This window comes from Equus przewalskii, chromosome 6 (genome assembly GCF_037783145.1).
Source record: "Equus przewalskii isolate Varuska chromosome 6, EquPr2, whole genome shotgun sequence".
Lineage (NCBI taxonomy): Eukaryota > Metazoa > Chordata > Mammalia > Perissodactyla > Equidae > Equus > Equus przewalskii.
In genome coordinates, this window is record NC_091836.1 from 5,120,880 (window position 1) to 5,139,084 (window position 18,205).

General features: G+C 47.8%; 1 protein-coding gene across 4 annotated transcripts in view; it reads right to left on the bottom strand.

Moving 5' to 3' along the window:
* INSR (insulin receptor) overlaps positions 1-18,205 on the bottom strand; it is a 125,435-nt gene that overhangs the window by 33,761 nt on the left and 73,469 nt on the right. For all 4 annotated transcript variants that reach the window (XM_070622782.1, XM_070622783.1, XM_070622781.1 and 1 more), the window contains exons 3-9: positions 14,788-15,109; positions 9,015-9,163; positions 7,792-7,936; positions 4,813-5,027; positions 3,708-3,834; positions 2,590-2,840; positions 873-1,040 (exon numbers count right to left, since the gene is read on the bottom strand). In XM_070622782.1, the coding sequence (XP_070478883.1) occupies positions 873-1,040; positions 2,590-2,840; positions 3,708-3,834; positions 4,813-5,027; positions 7,792-7,936; positions 9,015-9,163; positions 14,788-15,109 (1,377 nt within the window). The remainder of the gene's footprint in view (positions 1-872; positions 1,041-2,589; positions 2,841-3,707; positions 3,835-4,812; positions 5,028-7,791; positions 7,937-9,014; positions 9,164-14,787; positions 15,110-18,205) is intronic.

Consider the following 18,205-nt stretch of genomic DNA (forward strand, 5'->3'; position numbering starts at 1 on the left):
AAACCCAGTTTTTAAATAATCTTAAACTAATTTAGACAAACAGTTTGAGGCTTCAAATATCTTTCCATTTTTCTGCAGACAGATGGAAGCCCACAAAGTAAACAAGACTCAAGACTGAAAAAAAAAAAAAAACTGTCATCATTAGTATAAATTTTTACCCAAAAGTGAAGGAGAGAATAGATTATTGCTCCTTGCTGTCTTCGATCCTTAAAATTTAAGGATCTAAATTTAGGGGCCAAAATTCTTCCCGGACTTTGTCAATTACCTCTCGATGGCTCGTTTGTGTTTCTAGTTTAGCACAAAAGTCTGGAATGGGTTAACACAACTCATCCCCACCAGGAGGAGGGGAGAAAAGGAGGAGGACAACGATGAGGAGGAGGAGAAAATTCCAGAGGAAAACGGTGCCAAGATAAGGGAAATATCTGGTTTCACCACGAATCTTCAGATGTGAGCTCATGTTGTGATGTTTAGAAATGTGTGTGTGTGTGCGTTCGTAGGAGATGGGACAGGGTGTGTGTGCACGCGTGCACTCGTGTATATACACTGGGGAACGGGAGGGGAGAGATGTGTTCCTGGGGGTGGAACAAAATGGACCAAATGTGCTCGTAAAACCATAAAACCAGGGGCCAGCCCCATGGCCGAGTGGTTAAGTTTGCGTGCTCCACTGCGGTGTCCCAGAGTTTCACCGGTTCGGATCCTGGGCGCGGACATGGCACCGCTCATCAAGCCACGCTGAGGCAGCATCCCACATGCCACAACTAGAAGGACCCACAACGAAGAATATACAACTATGTACCAGGGGGCTTTGGGGAGAAAAAGGAAAAAAGAAACCCCATAAAACCAGCAGCTCCCACACATCTGCCTGTACTCACCTTTGAGGCAATAATCCAACTCGTACAGCTCGCTGTCTTCCTCCTGCCTCTCCCAGAAAACCAGGTAGTGTGTGATGTTCCCATTGGGGTCAGAGGGGGGCTTCCACTTCAGAATAATCTGGGATGAGGAATTAGAAACGGAGATGGGATCCAGGGGGACAGACGGGTCTGCAAAGGAGAAAGGAAATAGGTCCATGGTGAGGAGGAGGGTACAACCTATCAGGTGCGCAGGAGACGGGACACGCAAATTAGAGAGATCACGAGGATGTTCGATGCGGTGTTATTTAACGTCGGAGAAAAATGGAGACACCTGAAACGCTCACCCAGGAAGGGCATGAGTTACATAACTGTGGTCCATTCCCACCACAGGTTATGTAGCCGTTCATTTATCCATTGACGCAACAATAATTTATGGAGCTCCTACTATGTGTCAAGCTCTCTGTGTTCTGGGCACTGGAAAGATGCTGGGGGAAAGGAGGATGGTGGAAGAGACAAACTCACATTTCCCAGTTCACATTCATCCCAAGTTGAGCTCGGTCACTGGGCAAATTTCGGCAGCTGGATGCTGTTTTATCATATCTCTGAGCTGGCAGCTCATCTAACACCCCCTCAAAAATGCATCGCCTTTGGGTTCCACAAAACCTTCCCCTCGAGAATGGAGATGGCTGAGGAAGGCGGTGAAGAGTGAGGTTGGGGGTCTCGAGGCAGAGGACATGGTGTGTACAAAGGCCCTGAGGTTGGAAGTTTCTGGTAACTATAATCCTTTGGTGTTACTGGGCACTAGCCAACAAAGCTGAGGCTGGTTCGTAAAGTTTGGACTCTATCCTATAAGATGGAGTTTCTCAGCCTCGGTACCACTGACATTTGGGGTCAGATAATTCTTTGTCGTGGGGGTTGTCCTGTGCATTGCAGGATGTTAAGCAGCATCCCTGGTCTCCACCCACTAAATGCCAGGAACCCCACCTCCACAGTCAACCAACCCGTCTCCAGACATCGTCAGATGTCCCCTGGGAGCAGAATCACCCAAATTGAGAACTATTGCTGTAGGAAGACTTAGACTTTATAAAAATGTAATTCAGGGACCAGCCTGGTGGTATAGTGGTTAAGTTCGTGCACTCCACTTCAGCAGCCAGCAAACCGACATTTTGTAGGTTCGGACCCTGGGCGTGGACCTAGCACCACTCATCAAGTCACACCGTGGCAGTATCCCACATAAAACAGAGGAAGATTGGCACGTATGTTAGCTCAGCGACAATCTTCCTCAAGCAAAAAGAGGAAGACTGGCAGCAGATGTTAGCTCAGGGCCAATCTTCCTCACCAAAAAAAAAAAAAAATGATATATATACTCCAATTGCTATGACATCTTCCCCCTGCCAAAGAAAAAAAAAATAGAGAGGGGGGAAGGGATGCAGAGATGAAACAAAAATGGCAAGATGTTCATCATTGTTGAAGCTGGGAAATGGTTCATGGGGCTCACTTTTTCTTTCAACGCCTGTGAATATTTGAAAATTTTCCATAACAGGAAGAAGAAATATATATTCCCCTCAGGTGTCTTATTGCTACTGCCTCGTCTTCTGAAATTCTAGACCTCAGCACTCGGCTCTTTTAAAAGCCAATAACTACACAAGAGGGTATTTCATACCACATCACCGAGTCAGCCTGTTAAAGGCAAGACATCCCATTCATGCACAAATTCATACCCACAAGAAGTGCTTACTCGTGGCATTTGTCTGGACATAGATGATGTCGCTCTTGGCCCCGTATGTCCGGCGTTCATCAGAAAAGGTGACCAAGGTCTTGACAAAGATGGCATACTGGGTCCAGGGTTTGAGACCTCGCATCAGCCACCCGGGGTGGTTCTGTGACTTGGGGTCGTTGGACCTCAGAGGTGGGTCAATGTCCACTACCGTCCAGCTGTTGGAGCCACAGGCATCCTGCCCATCGAACTCCGTCACGTTCTGATAAGGGCTTCCAAGAGGAAATAGGAGAAGGCGGTTACCATTTTGTGCCTGTCGCTCTGAAGACGGCAGAGATGCAACCGGAGGGAGTTACTTCCTCTGGGGTTGCATCCTCTTTGCCAACAATCATGCCACAAGGCGAAATGACACAGGAACAGCCGAAGAGAAAAAGGACTGCTTCCCTTACGTCTGAATTTCCCAATAATAATAATAGTGGTGGTGATGACGATGGATGACGCCTACTACCTCATGCGTTATTGATAAGATTATGCGGCAGAATGTGTTCAACTTCTCAGCACGCAGCCTGACACATCATAAATCTTGAGAGACGGAACTCTTACTGACATTAATCCTATCACCACTTCCATTATCTTCCTTGAAAATTTCAGCAGAGTCGTAGACTCGAAATGACTAAGTGTTGTTTAATGGGGATAGAGTTTCAGTTCGGGATGAAGAAAAAGTTCTGGAGATGGATGGTGGTGATAGTAACACAACAGCATAAAGGTACTTAATGCGACTGAACTGCACACCCACACATAGTTAAAACAGTCAATTTTGTGTTATGTATGTTTTATCACTGTTTTTCCAAGGTTGGGAAAAATACAAAATAGAAAAATAAATAAATTTTACAAAATCTACTAAGTAGAGTGAATGATTGAGTTGACGACGGCTGGGGAGATGCTCATAGAAGAAACAAAATGGGCTATTGCTATAGGAAATTGACCTCGTACGCCATCAACTGGGAGATCATAAAAAGGAGCCTGTATTTATTCCACGAGTAGGAAGGATAGAGGGAATGACCCCAAGAGGGGAAGACCTGAGCACTCACACGACAAGCACGAAGCTTGCAACACCATTTCTCGATCCTTCTACTTACGCCTCTTTATAGAAGAGCATGAAGCCCAAGAGGTCTCGGAAGTCGGGGGGCCAATATGGCTCCCATTTCAGCAAGATCTTGTCAGAAGATGTCCGAATGTGAGAAAATGTAAGTAACTCATTTTCACCTAGAAAAGGTTAAAAAAAAAAAAAAGTATCAGTATTAAATAATTTGTTTCAGCCCAAAGCAGGTGATTCTACACTTCCAGGAGCGTCCATGAGACGGGAGGTGTCAACCTGCTGTCCCCTTGACACGTCTTGTACCCACGTGCCTCGCCCGCTGTTGGGAGGCAAGAACTGGTCGTGCAAATTGGCCCCACGGCAAGTCAATTACTTGGCCAGATGCTCAACTGAATAACGGTAGTTGGTGCCCACATAAGGAGGACAACTGGCCAGCAGTTACTGGGAAAAGATATTTTTCATGAGTAATATTTGTCCGGACACAATTTTGTCTTGCATGTGGGCTTTCAAGACTGACATGTGAGAAAACGTAAGTCCAGTGCAAAGGAACACATGCCAAGTGAGTTTGGAGGGTGTAAAGATCATTGTACCTTGGGGAGATGATGCCTTGGAGAGAGTAATACCCCCTGCCTGGCATGCAAGCCTGCCCTTAAGCTCCACCCCAACCTTGCTCTCTCCCTCCCCAGAATTCCCATAGCTCGAACCACATTCCACCATAAGAAACCAGCTCCCCATGAGGGTATTATTGAAGGTCTGGCATCTCAGTGCTCAGATATCCCTTCAAGAGGGAATCTGTCAGAGGAATGCAGTTGGCTGACAATCCGCAGCTGTAGCAACCACAGGACATGCTGTAGCATTCAAGCCAAGGCCATACATAAGGAATGTTATTCACTCATTCATTCATTCATTCATTCAATGCCTATGTGGCATCTTCCAGTATCAGGCACTGTATTTGGTGCAGTAAGCACAGAGATGATATGCATAATACCTATCCTCAATATTTCAGAAACCTTACCACATATTTAGCCGTTTTAGCTCGCTAGGGGGCAGTGACATCCCCCTGGGGGCCAGCGTGGTGGGGCAAGGGGGAGGGCAGCCACGTTATCTGGTCCACAGCCTGGAAGGATGAGGGCATCGCCACTTACAGGACGCCTGGTCCCCGTTGGTCTTCAGGGCGATGTCGTTCCTCTCCTGGCGCCCTTTGGTTCCTGAAACTTCCTCCATCTTGTGAATTTCCGACAAGCAGAGTTTGGGATTATAGTGGAAGAAGAGTTTCCCCTGAGTGATGGTGAGGTTGTGCTTGCTCCAGTCCCATAGCTGCCTCAGGTTCTGGTTGTCCAAGGCGTAGAATGAGTAGTTCCTAGGGAAACACACATACACACCCAATCATTCAACGGTCTGTTGTCTCCAGCTCCAAGATGGTGGGGCCATGGCTGAAATTCTCCTTGTTCAGCACGACATCCCCCACCATAACCACTTGCTGGGCACATTCTCAATAAGTGTTCAATGGAAGGTGGGAGAGACATGGAAAGTCAAGAAAGTCTTCTTGGCCGGGAAGGTGTCTGAGCTCAGTCTTGTGGGGGGAGAAAGGTAAGACCATGATGGATTAAGATAAGGATTTCAGAGAGAGGAAAGACTGAAGGCACAGAGGCACCTGAGTTGAGCTCAAAGTAGAGCGAAGCAGCCTGCTATGGCCACTAGTTGACAGGTAGCAAGACCAGAGAGGTGCAGCAAACCAAATTCTCTTCTATGTTGCATGTCGAACCAAGACCAAGAACATGTGCCCTTCCTTGAAAGATAGATGGGAGCCATTGAAGGTTTTAGAACTCCTCAGTAACTTGATTAGATCTGTGCCTTAGAAGTATTTGTGGACCACCAACACACGATAGACAGGAGAAGAGAAGCATCTAGACCTGTGTTGTCCCATCCAGAAACCACTGGCCACCTGAAGTGTGGCCACTCTAAACTGTACTGGAAGTAAACGGCACAGATCTCGAAGACTTAGCATGCAAAAAAAAAAAAAAAGGATGCAAAAGATCTTTTTTATACTTTTTTATATTGATATCACGTTGAAATAACATTTTAGATGTACTGGGTTCAATAAAATGCATTATTAAAATTCATTTCACCTATTTCTCTTAAAGTTCTCTTAAAACGTGGCTACTAGAACATTTAAAGCTGCACCTGTGACTTGTATTATATTTCTGTCGGATGGTGCTGGTCCAGTTCCAGAACATCCAGCTAGGAGATCACTGGAACAATCTGATCGAAGGGTCTGAGCTTCAGCAAAAGGCAGTTTTATGGCAGAAACTTCAACATGAACTGGTGAGTGATTCAAGAAGGTAGTCTAGACAACGCAGTGGTTTGGCTTCTCAAAAGTCATTCACAGCCTCGCTTTTCCCTTGCCTTCCTTTACTGTACAGACTGGAAAAGGTAAATATGCATCTTCCAGCCTCCCTTGCAGCTAGGGGCAGCCACGTGACCCGGTTCTGGCCAAGGAGACATAAGCAGAAATCATTCTTGGTGGTGAGACTGTGGGAGCTTCCAGGCAAGTTTGTTTTTGTTTTTGTTTTTGTTTTTGAGACAGTCTCAATGGGCAGACCTACGTCCCTTTCTCCTGTTGGTGCTACAGATGTAAGGTTGAGTGTCAGGCAGCCATCTTGTGACCATGAGGAGCACAAAGATGGAAAGAACTTGGGTCTTTGATGGCACTGATGGTTGGTCTTCCTCAGACTTCCTTCCTATGAGTCCTGTCTACACGGAACGCAGCTAGTCTGGATATCTGTTGTTTTACTAACTGAAATAGGGTTCACAGGACCTGAAGGGGAAGGGATCCAAGAAATGAGGATGGGGAACTGAGGCAAGGAGGTGAGCTCCATTTTGTCCACGTTGTGTTTGAGGTTCCTAGGGGTCACCTGGCTGGAGACAGGCTCAGGGGTGAGGAGAGATGTCAGGGCTGGAGGTCTCAGCACAGGTAGATGGATGTCACCAGAGGGAAGGCAGATGCTGGTAACCCAGGACACCCGCTCTCAAAGGCAGGTGGAGGAACAAGGACAGAAATCCAGGGAAGCTGGGAAAATGCACTGAAGAGCTAGTATTCTCTTGACCAGAGGACACGAGAGTCTCAGACACGGTCAATTTCAGGAGCACCAAGAAGTGAGAATGTGCAGACGTGCGATTCCAGAGTCCTGCTCAGACCCGCGCTCTGACTCACGGTGAAGCCCAGACAGCCGGGTGCCTAGTCCATCCCGGCCAGCGCCCTCGGAGGGCACAAAGTGTGGTCTGTACCCACTGCGATTTCCGAGAGTAACTGTAAAATGGGTATCCTTTTCCTTGGCTGGACTTTAGACACATTCCAACGGGAGTTCCTTCCTCTTCTCAAGGTTTCTCCAGGCACTTTCTCCTAATAGATGGTTTTTTGGCTTGAAAAATCTCTAAGTTTTTCTTCCCTCCTCCCCAAGCTGAATTGACATATAATTGGCATATAACGTTGTATCAGTTTAAAGGGTATAATATCATTATTAGATATGTGTATATATTACAAAACAGTTACCACACTAAGTTTAGTTAACATCCATCACCTTACGTAGTTAAAAATTTTTTTCTTGTGATAAGAACTTTTAAGATCTACTCTCTTAGCAACTTTCAAATACACAACATTGTTAACTATAGTCACCACACTGGACATTACATCCTCAGGAATTATTTATCTTATAACAGGAGGTTTGTACATTTTGACTCCCCTCATCCATTTCCCCTACTCCCCACCCCCTCCCCCCCCCCTTCTGGCAACCGCCAATCTGTTCTCTGTATCTATGAGTTTGGGGCTTTTTTAGATTCCAAATATAAGTGAGATCATACAGTATTTGTCTTTCTCGGTCTGACTTGTTTCACGTAGCACAATGCCCTCAAGGTCCATCCATGTAGTCCCAAATGGTAGGAATTCCTTCTTTATGGCTGTATAATATTCCATTATATATATATACACCATACTTCCTTTATCCATTCATCATTGATGGACACTTAGGTTGTTTCCACGTCTTGGCAAAAACCCCTAAGTTTTTCTAACTCATGGACTTCCTAGTGAGCCTTCGGGCCACAAACACAGAATCAGGCCCACCTACCCGATTTCCAAGGTCTCTCCCCGAATTAGGCGTAACTTCCGGAAGAAGGAAAGCGACACGAGAGCGTAGGACCGGCGGATTTTCAGATACCCTGAAATTTCTTCAATGAGTCCAAGGTTGGCCTCTAGCTCAGCTGCCAGGTTGTCTAAGGAAAGGAGAGAATATCCAGTGAGTTTCCACAGAAATATTTTAATCTTCCCATAATATCCCATGGGGAGGAGTTAACTCCAGGCTGAAAATGACTCTGTCATACCCTGCTCAAAAGGCATCATAGTTAGGACACAATCCAGTGTCCATATTACGGGGTCTGCAAGTCCCTAAATAAGTGACCGCTTCTTTTTTCTCATCTTTTCCTTGGTCGCCCTACTCCAGACATGTGGGCCTCCCCACAGTCCCTTAAATAGGCCAGACATACTCCTGCCTCAGGACCTTTGCACTGGCTGCCTCTATAGTTTGCCCAGCATATTATTCCTCTATAGATCTGCTTGGTTTGCTCCATCACCAACTCAAAGTGTCTCTCCTCAAACTGGAAACTCCTCTAAAAGAGCAACTCCCTTTATTCTCTATTTCAGAGGGTGGTAAACTACAGCCCACTGACCAAATCCAGCCAGCTTTGTAAATAAAGTTTTAGGGGCACAGAGCCATGCCCAGTGTTTCGTGTTCTCTCCGGCTGCTTTCACTCTATCCCCACAGAGTCGAGTAGTTATGACAGAGACGGTCTGGCCTGCCAAGCTGAGCAGACTGATTATACAGTCTTTATAAGAAAAACTTGCCGACCCCTGCTCCCTCCGTTACTCGGCTTTGCTTTCCTTCACGGCCTGGACCCACCGCCTGAGTTTACACGATACGTTGATGTGTTTATTTGTAAGATCCACCATGCGTGGACTTTGCCTTGTTCCCTGTGAGTATTCAAATAAATGTTTGCTGAATAAATAAACAAAGGCTGCTTTTTGCCTGGGATGGTATTTCTGGAAACACGCTCCCAGACCTGCAATGGGGCGTGCTGCCTGCTGGTTAAAAATGCAAATTCCTGACAGCCCAACTTGGAAAGGCAGAATCTCGGAGGAGCGGGGCCGGGACAGAGCTGTGAATTTCCGGTTGGACAGTAGACTCCCTGAGTGGTCCCACTGATGGGCGTCGGGGCCATTTTCCTTCTGTGCTCACAGGGAAAGTGGATCCCAGCAGGCCGCCCCCGCCCACCCGACACCCCGCCACACACTCACTGCCCCCTCGGATGTTGATGATCAGGCTCCCGTTGATGACCGTGCAGCCTCGGAGCTCCTGGGCGGACGTCACCGAGTCGATGGTCTTCTCGCCTTCCAGGAGGTGGCACACCTTGGGACAGGGACCCAGGCACGGGGTACACATCAAGCTGAGGAAAGAGCAGAGAGAGGGGTCAGGGCACACAGGCTGCCACACACAGGGCAGACAGCACCCCGCACAGGGTCCCACATGGCGGGACTTTAGCAGCAACCGTAAGGCAGGCTGCTTCAACCACAGCGCTGTTGACACTTGGCACCAGAGAATTTTCCATTGTGGGTGACTGCCCTGTGTATTAAGGGTGTTGAACAGCATCCCTGGGCTCCACCCACCCAATGCCAGTAGCCCCACCCCAGGGAACGACAGCCAAGTGTGTTTCCAAACATTGTCCCCTGGGGGGAAGACAGAAAATCACCCCCAAGTCAGAACCACTCCCCAAGGTGACAGGCTTATGCCGTTATTCTTTGGTGGCGGGTCCTACAGCATTCCATCCCAAAATGATGGGGCTCCTTCCACACCCCCTAGTGACAAGATTCACACTGAACCCCATGGAGACAAGATGACGTTCTATCCCGTGGGGACAGGACTCACGCCATTACACCAAAGCGATAGGACTCACGGCGTTGCCATGGTGATGGGCATTATGGCGAGCGATGGTCCTGACATGGCATCACTTTGCTATGATGACAAAATGGCGGAACTGGTGCCCTCACCCCAACATGGCAGAATTTGGGCTGCTACTCCAAGGAGATGGGGTGTTCGCTGTTCTGTTTGGGGTTTGACGTCAGGATGGCTAGGACAAGACCTCACATTTGATAGAGGGTGATTGGGGTTAGACTTTGGCTTTGCCTGCCTGCACCCTGACGTCCTCAAATTTACAGCCCCCAGGAGTCCTTTGGAAATCACTTCTCCCCAACTCAGAGTCTCTGAGGTCAGTTTCTGGCTGGCACAGCCCTCCAGGTCCAGGCAAGATACAAGATCCAGGCCAGGCTGGGCACCATCTTCTAACCCCCTGGGGCTTCAGAGGAGGGTACATACCCAAGTTAGTCCAGTAAGGATTTTGCTAGAACTTCCTGGCAGGAGAAACTATCTTCCTTCTGGAGCATCTAAGAGGGCATTGCTATGTTGCTAGCATGGGGCAGGGGAGCAGGGAAGAGAAGAAAATCGACAGAGAGAGAAATAAAGCCAAGGATGGAAAGAAATTGATGGTTGTTCATCACTTGAGCCCCTGGATACAGCTGTACCTGAAGCAACTCTCTGAACTTTTTGGTTATAGGCACCAATAAACTCTAATCTTGCTATGCCTGTTGGAGCTGGGGTTCTGTCACACTAAACCTCAAGAGTCTCAACTATTACATTCTCAAAGGCTCAGTCTCCTCACCTGTGAAATGGAAACAATAACAGTACCTATTCCCACAGGTCAGGATGAGGACCAAATGATGTGGACCACCACTTAGCATATGGAAAATGAAAATTGTTAGCCATCGCTACGATGATCACTTTTCATTAGTGGTATCCTCGTGGCTGCTGTTATTTCCACACCTCTGTGTCTGCACTTCTTCCGAATGATCTTGGGGGTGGTGGTAAAATGAAGAACAGATCTAGTCTTTGTCCCAACTCCAGGCACAGAGCTTCAAAAGCCCTTGGAATTTTCTGAGCGACAGGAGCTTCTTTGCTATGCTAATGAGACGATTTGTGGTGGTCCTGACATAGCTTCAGGGTTGGGGGGGGGCCCCCACTGGTCACCAGAACCAGCCCCCAAGATACATGGTGAGAGAGTTGCATCTTTCAGCCACCTGACCTCCGGAGAGGGGAGCAAGGCTGGAAATGGGAGTTTGATCACATGGCTGATGGTTCAGTCCATCTCGCCTGTGTAATGAAACCCCGATAAAAATGCCAGACACCAGCTCAGTGCAGTTTCCTGGCTGGTGAACACATTGATGTGCGGGGAGACTGGAATCCCTGATTCCAGGAGGACCTGGAAGCTCTGTGTCTGGGACTCTCTCCGACCTGCCCTACCTGTATCCTTAATAATGAAGCTGTAAATGTAAATATATATAGTGGAAAGGCCCCACATCGAGCTTTTGATTGCCAAGGCATTCATTTCAAAGGACATCCAACCTGAATAAACATCTTAGGCTGTGAGACACAGCTACAAGCAAAACAACCAGATAAAGAATGAGGCTGCTCCCCTCTACGAAGGCCCCCTTTCTGAAAGCCCTGGGTGACCTAGGTAACTGACCGCTTATCTGATAACTGACCCCCACTTCTCCATTCCTGCGCCCTAATTTCCACTCTTATACTTAAACCCTAGATACCCCACCCCTGGACCCTAATAAGGACAGAGCCCCAGGCCCATGCTCCCTCCCTCTCTCTCTACCTGTGACCTCCCTGAGTGGCCTGGGCGTACCTTCCAGGATCTCCGAGTAATAAATCTTGTTCCTCTAAGTTCCCTGATGGTTTCTTGCTGAAGTGTGTCCTGTGATCGCAATAAGAACCATAAGAGTTGACCTGGCCATAAATAGGGACCCCAGTGGGGGCAATGTCCATGGAGCTCGTTACGAGGGATGTGTGCCCGGGCCAGTGATGCAGAAATTTCTAACCCAGGGCACCACCACCAAGAGGCTCAGACGACAAAACAGTACAGCTTTTTCTCAGTTCTGTGAGTTGTTCTAGCGATGTATTGAACCCCGAGGGTTTGTGGGAATGCCCGAATGTCCAGCCAGTAGCTCAGAAGTGCAGGTGGCCTGGGGACCCCCAAAGTGTGGCTGGCATCGGAAGTGAGGGCAGTCTTGCAGAGGACAGAGGCTTTAACCTACGGGCACGATGCTCACCCCAGGTGGTCAGCGTCAAATGGTGCCGCCGTACACCCAGCGGGCGTCAGAACAGCTGGGGCGGAAACAGAATGGTGACCAAATGGTCGGTTCTTTTGTTGGGTCCGCACAGATCTACCGAGCACTTATTATTATGCCGCAGGTGAGACTGTTAAGCCAAGAGTCAGTAAACTGCAGCCCAAGGGCCAGACAAATCCAGCTGGCCACCTGTTTTTGTAAATAATGTCATATCGGCACACCACCACGCCCACTGGCTTGGGTATCACCTATGGCTGTGCTCACACTACAAGGGCAGAGCTGAGTAGCTGCAACAGAGACCATATGGCCCTCGGAGCCGAAAATATTTACTACCTGGCCCTGTGCCAATGCCTGTTCTAAGCCACAGGCACCCAGGAGTGAACAAAACAGACAACTTCCTTTCCCTGTGGGAGATTACAAATGGCCACAAGACTTCTTCACCAGCAGAGGTTTGAAAAGGACTTGCACATTGGGCATACCCTTCCTGGCTGCTGGGATGGGAAACTATGTGGAGAGAGGTCCTAGCTGCCCATGGAAGATCCAAGAAGCTATCCTATACCATCCGGCCGTAGCTGACCCAGCTCAGGCCGGACCAGCCACCAGTCGATGCACAAGATCTTCAGGAATCATAAAGGAGGACAGTTTTAAGCCACTAAGTGCTGAGGTGGTTTGTTATACAGTGAGAGCTAATGGATACATTTGCGAAGCGTATGGTCTAGTTGGGGGAAATCAATAAATTGACAATTAAAATGTGAGCTAGTGGTAAATGCCACAAAAAGAGTTAGAATCGGATGATGTACCAAGGAGTATCTCCATGGGTGGTCAGACGGGGGCGGTGGTCAGACGGGGGCGGTTCTCAGAGGAAGCGACTTTTAAGCTGTGACCTGGATGACGAGCAGAAGATCAAGGGGCAGAGCATTCTAGGATGAGGGAACATCGATGCCCCACACCCATCACACACTTAACATTGACCCCAAATACCGGGTCCTTCTCATCTCAGTAAAGATCACCAGCTGCTCTCGCTGGGTACCTGGGAGCGACTATCCATGGCGAGGTCGTTTAATGAAGCCACGTGGGTTCCCAGAACTCTGCTCTGAGAACATCAAGAACGATTTCCCAGATAAGCCACAAGAATGGAAGAAAGCATGTCTGGTCCTGTTAGAAAATGGAACAGCACTAGAGTCTTTCACAAAATAAAATAAAAGCTTCAGAAGGAAAACTATTAATGTTTTTTAAACCTCCGAAGTAAAAGACTGCCGTGACAAGTTGTAACGGGCATCCCTCACTTTGCCCCTTTTCACTCAGTAAAGGTCCCACGCGTCCGAGGACATGCCGTCAATTTCCTGGGGGTTCACTTGTAGGGGCCACTGGACCACGAGCAAGAACATCAAAGGAGTTTGCCGTATTTCTCAGGTCTTAGTTATGGTGAGGAAAAAAAATACCTTTTAATTAAAGCCAATGTCTTATAAACAAACATTTCCCTGGAAGATGATAACATCCATGTTTCATTTCAAACATAAAAAAAAATAGAAATTAATCAAAAGGACTATAGGGTCATTTTCCCAACCTTACTGATAAACTGGCCAAAAAACAGGGAGAAAAAACTCTGTCTGGTATGCAAAGGTGATTTATAGAGGTCTATTTTTGGTCAACAAAGCCATTTGATAGGTTTTATGAAAAAAGAGTAAAACAAAACATATTGTACTGGCAGGTTTCACAAACACTTGAAGAGAGGCTCATAACAACCAAAATAAAGATTGTTTTCCTTCCCAACCTCCCCACCTGGGGAAATAAAATTTCCCACCAGAACGCTCTCGCTTGGCTAATTCTCAAGTCTGAAGAGGAAGATTTTTTACGTAAGCGGATCAGCTCAAGGCCCCTCGACGTGCGTCTGTTTCTGATTTGTTTTTATGTTGTTTGTGAGGGTTTTTTTTTTTTCTCAAACCCTTAACACAAAAACCAGGAAACAGATTTTTTAAACTTGGTTACAGCCCTGAGACACCGAAATAGCTCATCTGTGAAGCTAACAACGGGAACAAAACGTCTGCAAAGTGCGTAGGAAATCTGACTCATCGTGGAAGAGAGAAAACCCTGCTATTTCTCACCCAAACAGTAGGAAATGATTTGATGGCACTGTCCTTCAGAAAGCCACAAATCCCTGAGAATAATCTGGAATCCAGTCTCTTCCTCCTTGCACTCCAGGCTAATCGCAGCATACCATCTGGCTCCAGATTGGAGAAAAAATTAAAAACCTGAGCTCTGTCCTTGGTCGTAACAGTCAGGCAGCTATGTCGGTGGGGACAGTCGAGTCCATGTGAAGGATTCTAGGGTAAACCAAGGACTTCTGTCTTTATGCCTTCTATTCCCAAAGCCAACCACAGAAAGCTTTAAAAATGGCGTACGAGGGGCCGGCCCCATGGCCAAGTGGTTAAGTTCGCACGCTCGGCTTCGGCGGCCCAGGGTTCCGCAGTTCGAATCCTGGGCAAGGACATGGCACTGCTCGTCAAGCCATGCTGAGGCGGCATCCCACATGCCACAACTAGAAGGACCCACAACTAAAAAAAATACACAACTATATACCAGGGGGCTTTGGGAGAAAATGGAAAAAATAAAACCTTTTAAAAAAAAAAAGGTTGTGCGAGATGCCAAGAATATTTGCTCTCTGATCCTGTACAGAGAAAGTTTGTCAATTCCTGCTCCAAAGGCCAGGGCCAAAAGAGGAGGCAGAGACGGCACCCCACAGACCCAAGCATAGCAGTTCCCTCACTCATACCCGATGAACTCTGGTTTTGCACACGGTCTTAACAGGCACCACCATCACCAACCCCAGCTTCCTTCCCCTCTTTGCTGCCCCCCGCCCCCTGAACCCACACCCAGGACTCACTTGCTGGAATTCATCGTGTACCCAGAGGGACACTCAGGGATGCACTTGTTATTGTGAATGACGTACTGATGGCAGCCCTGCCTTCGGGAGTTCTTGCATTTGTTGTGCAGGTCCTGGCAGAAGCTGAAGTTGACACAGCGCCAGTCTTGGAAGTGATAGTACGGGGGCGGGCAGGTCTCCACACACCTGCCGTCCAGGTAGAAGTTGCGGCAGGCCACGCACTTGGTGGGGTCGTCGGGCTCAGAGCAGTTGCCTAAACACTCGCTGTGGCAGCAGAGGCCGTCCGCGGTGCAGCCGTGTGACTTACAGATGGTCGGGCAAACTGGAGAGAGAAAGAAAACAGCTGGTCAGCGGCTTTGCCCAATTCCTGTCTGCAGGGACGTCAATTCTAGATCAAGAGAATCGACGCTTTGACTTGTAGCATTTGCCGATTGCCATGGTGTAAATACACCCACCACTGTCCATTTCAAGCTGCTGACAAAAGTTACTGAACACAGAGCCAGGAAGAGACACATAGTAACACAGCATTACATAGTACTTCTCTCATATCAATATAATAGTAGCAAATAACTTCAAAAGCATAAATAATCGATAAATGTAGGGAGATAATTAGGAAGCAGTGAGTTTTGAGTATTTATTACCTTTGTTTTTAACATAAATTGTTTAGCTGTAAGTTTATATCATTTAATTTTTAACAACCGCTTAACCACCAGCTTGCAAATTTCCTGAAAATTTCACAATCGACGCTAGCAAGCGGACTCCTGCACGCAGCTGCAGCGCTGGCATAAACAGGCATGTTATTATCTCCACGGTCTCCATTCTACAAATGGGAAACCGAGGCACAAGAAGGTTCAGCAAACGGCCCAAAGGTCATTTATTGCTTCGATTTGCTTGCACTGATCTAGATATGGCAGCCACTGCAGGAACAAGGTGGCCTCAGACTCTGCCTTCGGGAGCGCGTCTAGTGGAGGAGGCGTATTAGTTATTTAAACACACAAATGTGTAACTGCATATGCAACAAGCACCGTGCTGGAGGTAAGAGGAAGCGATATTTCTGCTGTGGCCTGAAGGAGATAATGAACGGGAAGGAAGGAGATGGCTTCCCAGATGGCGGGGCAGAAGCTACTCATAGATTTCGTGGCTGGTGGCAATTTCCTATTCAACACAACTCCTCCAGCAGCTTGTCACAGATCCCCTTTCTCCCAATGTCTCGCTACTCATCGCTTCCTAATTACCCCGTGATTTTGGTCCCTCAGCATCTGGCCCGAGCCTCGATCACCAGCCCTCCCTTCCCACGCTGTCTGCAAATACGCCCACGGACAGACAGCTTCTGTGAGGCCGGACAGACGTCAGCCGCGGCAGAGCCTGGTCTTGGAGGCACCCTCTTCACTGACTCCCTGTGGTTTGAAACATGGTTTGGAAGCTGGGGAGTGTCATTCGCCCCAAACCTTCAGGCTCTTTGATTGTTGTAGCCAAGGGGACCCACCCACCCAACCCAGGGAACAGAAGTGGCTCCTAGAGGCACATTCATGTAGGAGCAGCACTGAGGGAACTTTCTACGAAGACGGAAATGTCCTCAATCTGCGCTGTCCAACCCGGTAGCCACTTCTCCCTTGTGGCTGTTGAGTGTGGTTAGTGCAACTGAGGAACCAATTTTTTTTTTAACTGTAGCAAAAGACACATAGCATACAATTTACCATGACAATCATTTTTAAGCGTACAGCTCAGTGGCATGAAGCACACTCACAGTGTCGTGCAATCCTCATCACCCTCCGTTTCCAGAACTTTCTCATCTTCCCAAACTGAAACTCTGTTCCCATGAAACACTGACTCCCCATCCCACTCCCCCAGCCCCTGGTCCCACCATCCTACGTCCTGTCTCTATGGATGTGACTCCTCCAGGGACCTCACAGAAGTGGAGTCACACAGGATCTGTGCTTCTGTGTCTGGCTTATTTCACCAAGCATCATGTCCTCAAGGTTCCTCTATGTCATAGCAAGTGTCAGAATTTCCTTCCTCTTTAAGGCTGAATAATAGTCTTTTGTATGGATGGACCACATTGTGTTGATCCATCATCCATCGAATGGACACTTAGGTTGCTTCCACCTGTTGGCCCTTGTGAATGATGCTGCTATGAACACGGGTGCACAAGGATCTTTTCAAGACCTTGCTTTCAATTCTTTTATGTACGTACCCAGAAGTGCAATTGTTGAGTCATATGGTAATTCTAGTTTTAATTTTTTGAGGACCCACCACCCTGTTTGCCAGAGGCTGCACTATTTTACATTTCTACCAAGAGTGCACAAGCGTCCCAATTTTTACTGAGGAACTAAACTTTTAATTGTATTTCAATTTTAATTTTAATAGCCACGGGTGACTACTGGTTCTTGCGTTGGACAGCAGAAGCTTAGAGAATAAAAATTAACTCCTGCCGGGGCCTACAGATCCCATGTAGTCTCTCTGAGTCCTTCTCTGAGTCCTTCTCCCAGCCACAGGCAGCAGCCCCTCTGGCCTCCTTTCTGCCCCTCCCACACCGAGGCTCAGTCCTACCTCAGGACCTTTGCATCTGCTGCTCTGACTCGCTGAAGCACCCTACCCTTTATCCTCCCATGACTGGCTCATTCTTGTCCTTCAGGTCTCCACTCCTTAGAAAGACCTTCCATGACCTCCCCACTGGAAGTCACTCCCTCCTTCGCAAACCATGTTCTAACACATGAGTTTATTACCTTTTTCTCATTGCACTTTCACTCTTGAAAATTATCTACGTGCTTGTTGACTGTCTGTCTAGAGGGGAGCTTAGGAGACAGGGTCATGTCGGCTGCATTCACTGTGCTAGCCTCTATGACACCCAGCAGGAGCTCAGCAGACACAAGTCCAATTAGACAGAAAGGAGGCAAAAGGTAAGACTTTGGAGCAGGTCCAAGGCCCCAATTTTTAACCAGTGGCTCAAGAACTCATCCAAGAAATCCCAGTTGCAGGAGCTCCATAAACACTACGAACATTTACATGCAAGATTTGCAGCATCTATGCGTAACTGCACATTCTGATTTTCTACGTGGATCCAGAAAGAATGAAGAAGCTGCTAATAGGAGCAGGATGGGATAAACCCACCAAAGTCTGTGTAGATTTTAGGGTTTACACACCACCCACTAGCTTCTTGCTTAATTCTAACAGACCAGGGAGGGGAGTAAGTAACATTATTTTCATTTCACGGAGGCAAGAAGACGGGCTCAGCCAAGAAGCAGCAGGGCCAAAACTGGAACCTTGATCTTTTGGCTCTGAATCCGACATTCCTGGGTCTAAAATGACAAGCCATCCCCAGGGTCCACGCAGTCAAGGGGAGGAATGACGTGCGTTCAGCTTTGGTGACGCAGCACCCGCCACCCCATAGACACCCGGTAAAGATTTCTTTAAAGAA